The sequence below is a fragment of the Takifugu rubripes genome, chromosome 3 (genome assembly GCF_901000725.2).
Source record: "Takifugu rubripes chromosome 3, fTakRub1.2, whole genome shotgun sequence".
Lineage (NCBI taxonomy): Eukaryota > Metazoa > Chordata > Actinopteri > Tetraodontiformes > Tetraodontidae > Takifugu > Takifugu rubripes.
Window position 1 is genome coordinate 16,154,961 of NC_042287.1, and position 15,317 is coordinate 16,170,277.

General features: G+C 41.3%; 2 protein-coding genes across 6 annotated transcripts in view; one reads left to right on the forward strand and one right to left on the reverse strand.

Annotated features, from left to right (window-relative positions):
- The window catches only part of LOC105418765 (complement receptor type 2-like), a 47,669-nt gene that overhangs the window by 25,340 nt on the left and 7,012 nt on the right, over positions 1-15,317 (reverse strand). For 3 of the 4 annotated variants that reach the window (XM_029833813.1, XM_029833814.1, XM_029833815.1), the window contains exons 7-11: positions 2,488-2,667; positions 2,174-2,353; positions 1,760-1,939; positions 1,144-1,323; positions 528-707 (exon numbers count right to left, since the gene is read on the reverse strand). In XM_029833813.1, the coding sequence (XP_029689673.1) occupies positions 528-707; positions 1,144-1,323; positions 1,760-1,939; positions 2,174-2,353; positions 2,488-2,667 (900 nt within the window). Of the gene's footprint in view, positions 1-527; positions 708-1,143; positions 1,324-1,759; positions 1,940-2,173; positions 2,354-2,487; positions 2,668-2,748; positions 2,823-3,194; positions 3,295-3,433; positions 3,623-3,722; positions 3,789-4,729; positions 4,899-15,317 lie in introns of those variants that run through there. The other variant, XM_029833816.1, reaches the window with a different exon arrangement.
- On the forward strand, positions 10,255-14,372 carry LOC105419389 (membrane cofactor protein-like). 2 transcript variants are annotated; one of them, XM_029833817.1, is made up of 10 exons: positions 10,255-10,689; positions 11,163-11,228; positions 11,328-11,516; positions 11,656-11,755; positions 11,845-11,918; positions 12,000-12,179; positions 12,314-12,493; positions 13,070-13,093; positions 13,194-13,241; positions 13,561-14,372. In XM_029833817.1, exons 1-10 carry the CDS (start codon positions 10,488-10,490, stop codon positions 13,590-13,592), a joined length of 1,095 nt encoding a protein of 364 aa, XP_029689677.1. In that variant the 5' UTR covers positions 10,255-10,487; the 3' UTR covers positions 13,593-14,372. The 2 variants fall into 2 exon arrangements, with proteins under 2 accessions (XP_029689677.1, XP_029689678.1); XM_029833818.1 differs by having other exon boundaries at positions 10,256-10,689; positions 13,894-14,372.

A 15,317-nucleotide genomic window follows, 5' to 3' on the forward strand; every position in this document is an offset into this window, starting at 1 on the left:
TGTCAGTCCCACTGTGGGATGAGTGGGACTGGAACCACCATCTGTGAGAGAAATAAAGAGAAGACAGAAAAATAACAGCAGATCTTCAGTCTCAGGGGAATAAAGGAAGTTGTTAGAGGAAGTCGTCAGCTTGACTCTACCTGTTGGGGTGGTGATGGTGGTGGCGGGGGTGGTGATGGTGGTGGTGGGGGTGGTGATGGTGGTGGTGGGGGTGGTGATGGTGGTGATGGTGGTGATGGTGGTGGTGGTGGTGGTGGGTGTAGTTGGAGACACTTTTCCTGCAAAGGTAAATCAGGACAATGAGAATCGCACCAACGACCAGAATAAACTGGAGGAGGGGAAGAGAACACGGTGCACTTTAACCAGTTCAACTCTGGATAAATCCATGAACTTAATTCTCCAATAATGGATTAAAACCTTCAAGATCTTCTATTTCCATGAGTGCAGTCATGTTGTACCCATGCAAATTAGCCCAATAAGGGTTTATTTTAGAGTTCTGTAAATTGTGAAACAATAAAAGCACTTACTGCTACACGTTGGCGGAGAACCGTTAAAGGTTCCATCAAGTGAACACGACAGTGATTTAGATCCACTCAGAGTAAAACCCTGGTCACAACTGTACTCTACCATCTCTTGGTACTGATACAAAGGTTTCTGTGGGCTGAAAGTGCCGCTTGTAATCGTTGGTGGGGCACTGCAAGTTACTGCTGCAGGATGAAGAAAGAAATAAACATAAATCATCTGATGTCAGCTCAATGTCTTTGGAATGCACACGGTTGAAAAGAGAAGAAAATATTTCTGGAACAAAAATTGGAATTAAGTTCATGGATTTATCGTTGAGTCTTAACCTTTTTAATTCAAACTGTTTGTTTCCACCCAGAAAAATGAGGGAAAAACAGGAACAGCAGATATGAAACTACACTATAATAAATATTATTTGCACATCTTATTTTTTTCTTCACACTGTCTGACACTCCTACTGTACATAATTTTAAATTTGACTAACAGCTAAAAATACAAAACATCACGATAAACCCACAAACTTAATCCGTTTATATTGATTATCCTGAATGATACCATTCATAATAAACCACCGTCTCACAAAAATAGATTTAAAATTCTAGGATTATCAAAAGCACTTACTGTTACACGTTGGCGGAGAACCGTTAAAGGTTCCATCAAGTGAACACGACAGTGATTTAGATCCACTCAGAGTAAAACCCTGGTCACAACTGTACTCTACCATCTCTTGGTACTGATACAAAGGTTTCTGTGGGCTGAAAGTGCCGCTTGTAATCGTTGGTGGGGGACTGCAAGTTACTGCTGCAGGATGAAGAAAGAAATAAACATAAATCATCTGATGTCAGCTCAATGTCTTTGGAATGCACACGGTTGAAAAGAGAAGAAAATATTTCTGGAACAAAAATTGGAATTAAGTTCATGGATTTATCGTTGAGTCTTAACCTTTTTAATTCAAACTGTTTGTTTCCACCCAGAAAAATGAGGGAAAAACAGGAACAGCAGATATGAAACTACACTATAATAAATATTATTTGCACATCTTATTTTTTTCTTCACACTGTCTGACACTCCTACTGTACATAATTTTAAATTTGACTAACAGCTAAAAATACAAAACATCACGATAAACCCACAAACTTAATCCGTTTATATTGATTATCCTGAATGATACCATTCATAATAAACCACCGTCTCACAAAAATAGATTTAAAATTCTAGGATTATCAAAAGCACTTACTGTTACACGTTGGCGGAGAACCGTTAAAGGTTCCATCAAGTGAACACGACAGTGATTTAGATCCACTCAGAGTAAAACCCTGGTCACAACTGTACGCTACCGTCTCTTGGTACTGATACAAAGGTTTCTGTGGGCTGAAAGTGCCGCTTGTAATCGTTGATGGGGGACTGCAAGTTACTGCTGCAGGATGAAAAAAGAAAAAATATATAGAAACAGAGACCTTCTGTTCTGCAACTACAACAGAAGTCAAGGATTGTACAGAATCCAAGTAGGAAATCCCCTAAACTTTTAACCTCTTCAGGAAAAAGGGAAGAAAGTGTGAGTGACTGACAGCTGGAACCATGACTGGGGAAAAGTGCTTCACACTTGGTCTTAAATCTTGTAACATCAATACTAGTGTTTTCATTCACTTACCTGTACATTTAGGAATTCCTGGCATCCACTGACCATTCAGGCCACATTCCATGCTGGCGTCCCCTTCCATTTTATAACCAGCATTGCAGCGATATGTCACTGTAGCCAGGTATTTATGGGGAGGGCGAGAACCAGAGACCCATTCACCATTGGCAACTTTTGGGTCAGCACACTCAACCTCTGCATAAAGACATTAACACAGAAAAGAACAACCGTAGTTGAGAATTTTCAAATGCCAGTGAAAAACAAACTGGTTTGCTGGACATCTGAACAAGACAGATGGTGCGAGAGGGTTGAGGAGGAAAGACACTCACCAGTACATTGAGGGAGACCTGGTGTGAATGTTCCATCTTCAGAACATGTTACTGATTTGGATCCACTGAGGGTAAAGTCCCCTGTACAACTGTACTGTACAACTTCTCGATAATTATATACGTCCTTAACAGGGCTGAAGAGGCCATTGGGAATGCCAGCAGGTAGGTCACATGTCACCACTGCAAAATCAAAACATCTATTAAAATGGAGATCAAAGAGTTTCATTTCCTTCAGTCAGGAGCTCCTCAGATATTACAAACCTTCACATACAGGTAACCTGCCCAACCAGCCTTGATCTCCACAGGTGAGTTCACGTTTCCCCACCAACCTAAAACTACATCGAGAAAAAACACCAATATGTTTAGGTTTATTAAGAATAAGACACAATTTAAAGTTAGTTCTATTTTAGTTCATCCAAGGTAGTTTTCTCTGTCAACTGGACTGGGTTTCTTCTCTTCTCTTGGTTTGAAAGGGGGGTCAAGGAAGCTATCCATGTTAAATTAGAAAAACCATCCTTAAACAGAGGTGGTGGCCTGAGGCACTTCCTGTCACCCACATACAATGCAGTCCTCCACTCCTTCCAACAACAAAACAAACATTCACACCATTCCAGGAGACCCAGTCCAGTTGACAGAGAAAACTACCTTGGATACAATGACCTGGATGACTGAGAATTTACACAGATATTTTAGTTCATATTACTAACCCGAGGTTGCAAGTAACCACAATTCTATCACCAAACTCATTCCCTGGAAGATACTCTATTTCTCCATTGTCCACCTGCCCAGCAGAACCACAAATCTTCTCTGGAAAAAGAAAAGATTCTTTAACTACAACTCTTCATGTCAGCAGAACAGCAATTTGCAATAAGATCACAAATGGGAGACAAGATCTACACTGGGGCTCCAAATTAGAGAGCTGAACATTTAAATTCCAAATATTTACTCTCGCAGCGTAGCGTCACTTGACTCCAGGTCCCAGCAGTACACGTAACAACCCTGGACCCTCCTGCAGTAGTGTAGCCCAAACTGCAGACAAAAGTAGCCCTGTGCCCATCTGGGAATGTAGTCAAAACAATGTCAGAGTCCTTCAAATCCATGTTTGGTCCTGGAACAGGTTTTGAACAGTCTTGGGCTGCAACAATAATGAGCAGAAGAGGAAGAGACCAGGTTAAAACACACCTTTGCTCAGAAACACAACCTGATGTCACATGCGGGGCCTGCATGTCACTCACCTTGGGACGCCACCACAAGGCCAAGACAGACTGCAATAATGGTGCGAGTGATCTCCATGATGGGACCTAGAAGGTTTAGATGGTCAGAAACGAAAGTGAAAGTAGGCGGTTCAGAGTATTAATGAATGAAGCTTGAAGGTAATAGAGTCACTGAGAGCTTTGACACCAGATATGGAGGGTTTCCACACAGTATTCGGTGTACAGTGATCCCCCGTTTATCGCGGGAGTCGCGTTCCAAAAATAACACGCGAAAAGTGAAATCCGTGAAGTAGTCATCTTTAATTTTTTTTATTATTTTACAATGCAATACTGAACTATAGAATGAAACCAAAAATCAAAACCTGTTTTAAAGCCCAAAATTTGTTTAAAACAATAATTTTAATCTAGTAATACAAGGTTGGAAACATTGTCACTCGCGTATTTCAGTCCCAGCTGAGCCTCTTCGTCCTGACTCCGCTCCGCTGGAGCGTCTGTTTCTACTGAAGGCGCAGGAGTCTTTCTCCGAGAGAAGAACATTGTTATGGGTAGTTGTTGGCGCTCTTTCTTTTTCTGAGCAAGAAGATTTTTATAAACGGATATGCCACCTTTAATTATATTTGAGAACTGCAATGAACGACTCGCAAAAAAAGCCGTGAAAGATGAAACGCGATATAGCGAGGGATCACTGTACATCGTTATCAATTCTAGCAAGAATGGAACGAAAATGATTTAAATAAGGGTATATAAGAAGTCCTTACTAGTGCGTTTATGAAAAAAAAAAAAAACATCTGTTCGCTTTATTAAGAGCAATTTGGTTAGGATTCCCAAAATAATAATGGACCCATATTTATCGTTTGAGCCTAAAACGGGTCAGCTACAGCAGAACAAACTCCACGAAGTAGCTTAAGTGTCCGTTAGGTAAACAACGCACCCGGACGCGTTGTGTCAACATCGCGGTCCGGACCCGTGTTCGTTCGTTGATTTAGTCGCATTAGTTGCTCAGGAAAGTTTTCGTGTTTTAGACCTACCGAGCTGAGAGGGGAGATCCGCGATGCCAGCAGAAGCGAACGCAGTGTCGAAATGGTGAACCAAGCTCCGGAAACAGGCTTGTGCTCGTAAACGCAGCACTGCCCTTTTTGTCCGCAGGAAAACTTTGGATGCGCACCGTAACCACAAATACCGGGGAGAAACCAAACGGAATCAAGCGTAATAAACGTTACAAACACAGGAGGGTCGGCGCTGAAAATGTCGAATATAATAGAGTGATTTGCAGTTAAAATAAATAAATAATTTACCCTAACGGATCGCAAAACAGGATAACGACAGAGTTACACAACAGCACACGATCATTTACCGATTCATTTGGATTTTTATTCACCAGGATGCGATGTGCAACACAAAATAACCTTCATAATTAACAACTGACAAATGAATCATTTATGTACATGGCACGCGGTAAGAAAGGTGTGTTTTCTTGTGTGGTGTTATGTGCATCCATAATTTCACCAGGTCGAGACAAAACATCCAGATCTTTCCTGTGTCGTCCATACACTTCTTCAGTCTGTTCTTAATAGTACCGTTGACTCTTTCAACTAATCCTGCACTCTGAGGGTGGTATGCGCAGTGATTCTTCAAATCAATGTCCAAAGTTACTCCTACAGTTTTCACTATCTCATTTACAAAATGGCTTCCATTGTCGCTCCAGATGACCTTCAGGATGCCAAACCTGGGAATGATCTCTCTACATAAAACTTTTGCTACTGTGAGTGCATCTGCTTTTGCTGTGGGGAAAATTTCTACCCACCTAGTAAATCCATCTAACACTACTAGACAATATTGTTTACCTTCACATGGTGTTAGCTGAATAAAATCTAGAAAAACTGTGTGAAATGGATGATTTGGTAATGGTGTAGTGCCTGCAGAGGCCTTAAGGGCTCCCTGTGGGCTGTGTTTTACACAAATAGCACATTGTGAACAAAAATTTAGTAGGTATGAAATCCTATAGTATAATAATGTTCATTAACCATCTGTACCATCCCTCCTGTTGAGACATGGCATGGCCCATGGCTCACTAATGCTGCCCATTTATGCATATTCCGGGGAAGGATTGGCTTGTTTCCTATGGTTAATAGTCCTTTGTCATCCAGTTTGGCTCCTCGCTTCTTCCACATGGCCTTTTCTTTTTCTGGAGCACTTTGTTGCATTTCTTTTAGAATATCATTATCTGCAGGTTCTAAGGTAAATGATTCATCATTATCAAGAAGTGTGTTGTTATTTGCTGCAGCCTTTGCGGCTCTGTCAGCAAAGGCATTGCCTTGTGAGACTGCGTCTGTGTTGTTAGTATGTGCAGCGCATTTACATACAGCTATTTTGCGTGGCTGCTGTACTGCTGCCAATAACTTTTTTAACAGTTCTGCATGCATGACCGGTTTGCCGGTCGACGTTTTCATCCCTCTTAAATTCCATTGTTGAGCAAACACAAACAGCGTGGAAAATGCATATTGACTATCTGTATAAATGGTAACATCTTGTCCTTTGCTTAATTCACAAGCACGTGTGAGTGCGACGAGTTCTGCAGCTTGAGCAGAATAGGAGGAGGGAAGTGGTTTCGCCTCCACCACCTCAGTTGCTGTAACTACTGCATAGGCAGTTCTAGTGCGTCCACAGTCATCCTTTCTCGATGATCCATCCACAAAGAGTGTCTGTCCTGTAGTCAACGCGACATCACTGTGATCTGGTCGCGGCAGGACCTTGGTGGAGACCTCATCCAAGCAGTTGTGCTGGTGTCCCTCTTCTGCGGTGGGTAGCAGCGTTGCTGGGTTTAAGGTCGTACAGCGACGAATCGTCAGATTCGGCTGAGACAGCAACACTGCCATGCAGGAAAGATGACGTGCGGGCGACAGGAACGCGATCTTACTTTGTAGCAGCAGTATTGACACTGCATGTGGAACTAGCAAAGTTAGCTCATGATATAGCACCACTCCTGCGGAGGCTTTTACTGCCTCAGATGCTGCCACCACTGCTTTAACGCATGGTGGGAGTGCACAAACTACGGGATCTAGCTTGTGGGAGTAGTAGGCCACTGGCTGCCTCTTATCTCCGTGCTTTTGCAACAAAACTGAAGTCATAAAGTCACCCTTGCAGTCAACAACCTGCTCAAAAGGCTTCTGATAGTCTGGCAGCTTTAACACTCCAGCACCTACAAGGGCCTGCTTTGTGTGTAAATGCTTCTTCAGCTTCAGGGGTCCAATTTAACACATCAGTCATTGCTAAGGGATTATCATACATCAATACTTGTAAAGGGGCAGTTATTTTCGCATAATCTAAGATCCATGATCTGCAAAAATTCACAAGTCCTAAGAATGACATCATCTGCTTCTTTGTTTTTGTTTTTGGGGCTTCAAGCACTGCTGTTTTCCTCGAGAGCTTCCTCTCTCAACTCCGTCCGTCTGCTGCTCGCTCTCCTCTTTTATTTGGTGCACACAAGATTTATGTCAATCTGACCTCATGATTCCTTCTCCTCCTATCTCTACGACTTCCTCGTGTCCTTGAACATGATACCTCCCAGTGCTGGGTACATAACAGCTACAATACTTGATTCAAACACTCATACATTCCTTTTGATTAAACATTCTAAATCTACTTACTATACTTACTATAGCATTGAAACGATAATAGTAATAACAACAATAATTCTTCTCACATAGAGAACAAAAGCTTTTTTTCCCCATGCTGAAAGTAGCTGCAAATGAAGCCACCTTCAAATTCACTGAGGAATTGTGGCAAAGACATTTTCTAGGTTGCTGATTCTAATCTAGTGAGGCATCAACAGTTAAAATGAGATTACTGGGGTTGAGTCCGTTTGTTGTTGCTGTAAACTTAAAAATATGGTCAGTTAACCATACTTTCTCTTTATTGTCGCACTCTGTCACACATTCCGGGAAATTCCTTTAGGTTGAGCCCCAATGATGCCACATGAACAAATCACAACACCCTTCAAAAAGAGGTATAATGTTCAAATGACCTGAGGGACATTGACCTTGATCTTAGGATCAAGAAAAGAATATTAACTTCAATCCTAGGGGGCCTGCTGTTACCACCGTGGAAGATCAAGGGTTATTACAGCATTTTCATCTTATGGAGAGTTTAGGAGAGCTTGATTTGTAATCTGTGTGTGAATACATTCCAAAAACAAAGGAAGATATCTGTAAACTCCAAAGCAAATTAACAAATTGTACAAATTTGACGGAAATGGACGGAAGTTGACCAGAACTTATTCTTCTGGTGCTGGAGCGAGAAAGTTTGCCACCAAACAATAAGTTTAACACTTTGATTTCAGTATATAAATTTGATTTAAGGGCTGCATTTATGTATTGATGTTCAACAAAACACAACATTTTATGTTGTATTTTATTTGACACATACATTCATAGTGAGCTCAATTCCTCTGAAATTGTACAAAATACGTCATTCCACTGTGCTGCAGGAAGTGGTGACGTCGGTGGTGCTAACTCTGCCCATGAAGTCATAAATGGGTTGGTCTTCTGAGTAAAAGGAAATACGTGCCAATGCCATTCCATTTACATGGTGCAATAATTCTTGTGCAATAAGGTGTTCACAATTGTCCCAAATCAGTCCAGCAATCAGTGACACACATGAGGGTGTTTATCCTGCACTTCCGGGAGTATCCTGACGCACCCCTGGTCATCTGGGAGAGGCGCACTTCTTTTTGAGCTTGACCTGGGTCTTCCCCAGGGTCTCCTCCAAACCAGATGTAGAGCCACCTAATCTGCCTCCTCTTGATCCAGAGGAGCAGCTGCTCTTTATAAATTCTTATTCATTGTCAGTCAATTTTTTTAGATTGTCACTCAGTATCTATTTGTAATTTTTGCAGATCGTAGGACTGTGCGGGCTAGGGTCCATTTACTACTATTTCAGGCAAAAATCTAAGCTAAACAAGCTTTTTAAAATAAGAAAGTGTCCCCCATAAGACGACAGAAGAAGAACAGGGAAGATAAACAACGGCGAGACCGGAGACAATGGTGACAGTAATTTAAAATTCCGTTTGTTTGTTTTTTTAACAAAGTAATCTCCTCATAAAGCGTTCACCAGGCGTAAACGGGGGGAGACGCAGAGGTCCGTGACGTCACGCAGCGCCTGTCAGCCGTTCACTGAGCCTGTGAGAGGCTCGGGTAAGCTCGAACGCACCCGTGTGGGCGAATCAGCTCGTTTTGCATCAGCTCGTTTTGCGGAGCGCTGATTAATTTAACTTGCTCAAAGGGACGTTTGTGAGGCAGTGGAGGCTTGTAGCTACAAAAGGGTGTATTTTTGTTAGGTTTGTAGGACCTTCTGGGGCAGAGTTATGGCGATTTGTACGGCAAAATTCGAGCGAATTTTCAGCCTGCTTCGCTGTAGGTCACGTGGTCGCTCAGGTTTCTGCTGAGTCATGTCGGAGGGCAGTTCGAGGACACTGGACTTTGATGTGTCACGTGATGAGTCTGAACCATTTAATCTACATTTTGAAGTTTGACTGGTGTTTGTAGGTGACTGTATGGCAGAGCTATGGGCCCTCAAACAGGGGTCAAATTATGTGTCTTTTTCTAGGCCTCTCCAATTAGTTAATATGGGATTTTTTTGGGCATGAAAACCCCCCATATCCCCCCACCCCCAAGGACTACGGTAATTGCAAAAAGTCATACCACGTGATTCCCAGAATTTAGACAGGTTCTGGTAAAATTTGGTGCCAATACAACAAAGCATGTCAGAGGAGATACATGTCAAGCTTTGCAACAGAATAAGTCAAATTATTAATTTTTTAAAAAGCCACTTAATTTTTAGGTGTGAGAATAGAGGATTTTGACTTTTCTGGGGATTTATTGGGGGCCATTGTAGATACGGGTTTGATTTTCCAAGAACAAAACCTGCCATGCAGACGTACACGCTTTGGTGTATGATTCATTTGTGTGCAGCCTACAGGTCCCGAGTGGTACAAGTTTTTATATCACAGTTTCTGCAATTGTAACAGGTGAGAGACACACCTAATTAAAGTAACATGCTGGTTAAAAGATAACGAGCCTACCAGCTCTTGATTGCTTTAAATTGAAAACTGCATCATAAGCATTTCTTGGGTTAAAGTGCAAAAAGACGGCTCAGAACTCAATTAAACAGATTAAGATTCAGTTTTCCTTTATTTGTCCCACACAGAGAAATTTACAGCACAACAGCAACAGCACGCAAAGAAAAAATAAAAAAAATTTAGACAATAGAAAATATACAAAAAAGGATGTATATATACAATAATCCAATATATATATATATTATATATATTAATCCAAGATAAATGGATAATTGGCCCTTGTATACCTGTACATAGTACAGAGGGTGTATACAATATACATATCAGAATATATAATATATTCAGTCTGTGCTAGCGGGCATTATGTTTGTTGTGCAGTCTGACAGAACGGATATACCCATTCAAATTCAAAAAACTTTATTTATCCCAGTGGGAGGATTGAAGAAATCATAAATCCATAAATAAGCCGCATCACTCCATAAGCTGCAGGGGTCGAGGCTTGGGGAAAAAAGGAGTGGCTTATAGTGCAAAATTTACGGTACATCCTATAAGTTTTGGATTTTATTTTTTTAAATGTAGTTGGAATTGTGAGAGTAAAGAATTATGGCTGTTAGAATAAATAGATTAACTGTGGCACTAGGAAGACTCCCAGATGTAGGAGTGTGCTTAGTTTGCAAATTCCTGCAGATAGCTTGGTTTGTGTCATCACTATGAGTACTGAGATAAAACATTTGCAATATTTGACAACTGCCTCTCAATGGTCCTACTGTTCCGACAGTCAGAAACCGTTTAAGGTGACGTACACCTCGGCGCACACCCACCCAGACTGCATTGAACTTTGTCTGAACAGTGTCTTTGAGATCTCAAATAAAATACTCACGTTACCGGCTGACTTATTTGACTTCAGATCGGGTAGGAAGCATTTCAGGCTACAGAGAGCGCCAATACGGTAACTTCACGTCATCCACGTCCATCAATTGTGTACAATTTGTCCGTGACCTGTAAATTTATTTTGTTTGGTCATTATTAACTTGTCTTCAACACATGTTTCATGAATGTTATTTCGTTTTACACTTCGCAGACACCACACAGTCCAGACAGTTTCAATGTGTAAACAAACATGTGTTGTTGCATAACTCACATTTATCCTGTTTTACGCTCAAAACAGGTAAATTCTTAAATTTAATTTTCTGCATAATATTCTGACTAGTATTATTTTGGGGAGTTAATAAACCTATGAATCTGAGCGTAACACCGAATACTGTGTGGAAACCCTCCATATCTGGTGTCAAAGCTCTCAGTGACTCTATTACCTTCAAGCTTCATTCATTAATACTCTGATCCGCCTACCTTCACTTTAGTTTCTGACCATCTAAACCTTCTAGGTCCCATCATGGAGATCACTCGCACCATTATTGCAGTCTGTCTTGGCCTTGTGGTGGCGTCCCAAGGTGAGTGACATGCAGGCCTCCATGTGACATCAGGTTGTGCTTCTGAGCAAAGGTGTGTTTTAACCTGGTCTCTTCCTCTTCTGCTCATCATTGTTGCAGCCCAAGACTGTTCAAAACCTGTTCCAGGACCAAACATGAATTTGAAGGACTCTGACATTGTTTTGACTACATTCCCAGATGGGCACAAGGCTACTTTTGTCTGCAGTTTGGGCTACACTACTGCAGGAGGGTCCGGGGTTGTTACGTGTACTGCTGGGACCTGGACTAAAGTGACGCTACACTGCAAGAGTAAATATTTGGAATTTAAATGTTCAGCTCTGTAATTTGAAGCCCCAGTGTAGATCTTGTCTCCCATTTGTGATCTTATTGCAAATTGCTGTTCTACTGACATAAAGAGTTGTAGTTAACGAATCTTTTCTTTTTCCAGAGAAGATTTGTGGTTCTCCTGGGCAGGTGGACAATGGAGAAATAAAGTATCTTTCAGGGAATGAGTTTGGTGCTAAACTTGTGGTTAAGTGCAACCTCGGGTTAGTAATATGAACTAAAATAGAACTAGCTTTAAATTGTGTCTTATTCTTAATAAACCTAAACATATTGGTGTTTTTTCTCGATGTAGTTTTAGGTTGGTGGGGAAACGTGAACTCACATGTGGAGATCAAGGCTGGTTGGGCAGGTTACCTGTATGTGAAGGTTTGTAATATCTGAGGAGCTCCTGACTGAAGGAAATGAAACTCTTTGATCTCCATTTTAATAGATGTTTTGATTTTGCAGTGGTGACATGTGACCCACCTGCTGGCATTCCCAATGGCCTCTTCAGCCCTGTTAAGGACGTATATAATTATCGAGAAGTTGTACAGTACAGTTGTACAGGGGACTTGATCCTCAGTGGATCCAAATCAGTAACATGTTCTGAAGATGGAACATTTACACCGGGTCCCCCTCAATGTACTGGTGAGTGTCTTTCCTCCTCAACCCTCTCGCACCATCTGTCTTGTTCAGATGTCCAGCAAACCAGTTTGTTTTTCACTGGCATTTGAAAGTTCTCAACCACGGTTGTTCTTTTCTGTTTTAATGTCTTTATGCAGAGGTTGAGTGTGCTGACCCAAAAGTTGCCAACGGTGAATGGGTCTCTGGTTCTCACCCTCCCCATAAATACCTGGCTACAGTGACATATCGCTGCAATGCTGGTTATAAAATGGAAGGGGACGCCACCATGGTATGTAGCCTGAATGGTCAGTGGATGCCAGGAATTCCTAAATGTACAGGTAAGTGAATGAAAACACTAGTATTGATGTTACAAGATTTAAGACCAAGTGTGAATCACTTTTGCCCAGTAAAATTAAGCCCCTTACTCGCTGCACTGTTGACGGGTTCGTAATCAGCAGCTCGGCTCACCTGTGATATGAAAGTTGTCCCACATCGTCCCGCTAAATTTCCCGATGTCGTTGATGTACCTGCCTGTTGCGTTCTGATTAGGTCAACAGCCTGTCAACAAAGACTGATCAATGAAGGGCAGAGAGTTTTCTCCCTGGTTCTTGTCCAATGTCCAACATTGTCTCTACTGCTGACAATGTGAAAATGTCCAAATGTGGAGAAAAGGCAGCTCGACCCACATTAGAAACTCATGATTGGAACAACATGACTGCACTGGATGAACTATATGATCTTCGAGGTTTCCATTCATGATTAAAGAATTAAGGTCATGGATTTATCCAGATTTGAATGGGTGAAAATGGCATCACGTGATTTCAATAGTATACTTTGCTGTTTCTCTTCCTCTCCTCTCTCCTTTAGAGTCTGTTTTTCTAATATTGTCTCATTGTCATCATTTGTCTTTGCAGGAAAACCATATCCAGGGTCAACAGGTAGAATCAAACTGACTTCTTTCTCTACCAACTTCCTTTATTTCCCCTGAGACTTAAGAACTGCTGTTATTTTTCTGACTTCTCTTTATTTATCTCACAGCTGCTGGTTCCAGTCCCACTGTGGGATGGGTTGTTGGCATTTTAGTTGGTAAGTTTTTGACTCATTGAGCTTTGAAGAGCTTCCTGGTATAAGCTCTTTTACAACATCTCACATAATTCTGATTTGTGTTTATATAAAAATCATCCTGAATTGATTCAACCAACTGTGCACCAGTTTTGTAAGAGGAGTGTGTTTGGATCCATTGTCAACAGATCACATTGATGACAGTCGTTTCTAAACGTCCTATTTTATTCCCATTAAATTAGCGCTGATTGTTGTCGTCATAGTCGGTTGCCTGGTGTACAGGAAAAAGTCTGAAAGGTGAAACGGTTTTTACTGACGTCTCGTCTTGCTTATTAAATTCCAGATTACAGGTCTAGGAAAGACCTTCATGGCTGACAGGCCACAGAAAGTGAAGAGGAATTGTTTATTGCCAGAACCTCTCTGGAGCTCTGCTCAGCTTGTGATGTCCAGTTTTGTAACACTGATCTTTTGCATAGACAGAACTGGTGTGTCTGTTCTAGGTTACTCTAGAAGACACAGAATCTCCAGAAGATGATGAACCCTCTGTACAGAAACCAAAAGACTGACACGCTGAAATCTTCCTGTTAAAAGCAGCTCCACAGCAGTTGAATGTCTCCCTCCTCTTTCATTCACGGTCTTTTCTCTGCTTCTTTTTATTTTATTTTTTCTTTTGCAGTAAGCGTCATCATGTTGTTCCAGTTATGAAAGCCTGAACGAGTGGTTGAGAAGAGGAATCTCTGGGCTGAGGCTTTAAGCGCACTCAAGCTGTGCACATGAATGGCTACCAATCCATCTGAGTATCAACAATCTGTATATATTTCCAATTATAGAGTAGTATTAAGGTCTTGTGGACATATTGTTATATATTTATTTATTCATATGCATTTTATTATTTTTACTGTAAATTCTGCACTATAGAGCGCACCTGACTATAAGCCACAGGTGGTCACTTTGAAACATGATATTTATGGTACACAGGCCCAACCGTTCATGGTACATTTTAAAATGCTTTTTACTCAACATGGCAGTAACATCTGTAATACAGCAGTAAAATGAGATAACCATACCAGCTTTTTTTCCAACGAGTACCATAACACAGCAGTAAAATGTCATTACAGTAACACTCCAGTTAATAAAATAAGACCATAACTACCAGCTGTTGTTTGCTGGCCTTCAACTTAAAAATAAGCATTTCCCTGTGTTATTCATGACGGTGTGTACATGAAGCGCATAAAAGACTGTTCAAAACACAATTAAATGAGCATCTTCCGCAGCGCATTACTGTATCTCTTCAACCTGTCTGTCTTGCTCTGTCCTGCTCGGTCCCCTCTGGTGGCTGCTCAGCCTTAAATATCCATTCAAAATCGGAAACTTTATCCTGGAGGGACGATTGTGGGATCATAAAAATCCATAAATAAGCCGCATCACTGTATCAGCCGCCTTCACGGTAGCAACTCACCAAAAAGCACCTGGTCTTAGAAACAAAGCTTGTAGAGGCATCTCTGGAGTGATAATGGAAGTGCCTGTATGAGAATGGACTCATGCAGTTTATAGGAGCAAACTATGAACAATCACCACCAAAAGTTTTTGAAGCACACATTCTTGCACCATAACCTAGGACTCAAACTATGAACTCTAAAACATGCTAATTGGAGTGAGCTAAACCCTGTCCTTAGTAATACATTTAGTTGGACTCACCACGTATTCCCTCAACACGTGTGCTGGGTCCTCATGGAGATATATGCACAGTCCCTCGAAGACTAATTCTCTCACAACGTCTATGTCTTCACTCTGGAAAGAGACAGATTCTCCAGAAACTGGTTTTGGTGTTTTGCTCGAAAGGTTGTTTTCATATATACACACACAATAAATAAGCAATGTCAAGCAGTGAACGGTCCACCGAGAGCTTGAGGGTCCAAATACGATTTCTGCCTACGACCATTGATGTGGATGTGCTCGCTGTGGGTCCATATAACCACATGCATACCAATTTAGACTATCTCACTTTGTTTAGGAGAAATAAGACTTACTGTTGGACGTACGTTAACTACCACACATTTTCACATGATACAAACACATGCGCACTCTTTATATTTCTTA

What these genes read in the sequence shown, in the direction of transcription:
- LOC105419389 (XM_029833817.1), top strand. Translation starts at nt 10,488, where the DNA reads ATGAGTACTGAGATAAAACATTTGCAATATTTGACAACTGCCTCTCAA. An exon ending in GTGGTTAAGTGCAACCTCGG is followed by an intron (nt 11,756 to 11,844) that starts GTTAGTAATATG and finishes TTCTCGATGTAG; the next exon opens with TTTTAGGTTGGTGGGGAAAC. An exon ending in GGGTCCCCCTCAATGTACTG is followed by an intron (nt 12,180 to 12,313) that starts GTGAGTGTCTTT and finishes GTCTTTATGCAG; the next exon opens with AGGTTGAGTGTGCTGACCCA.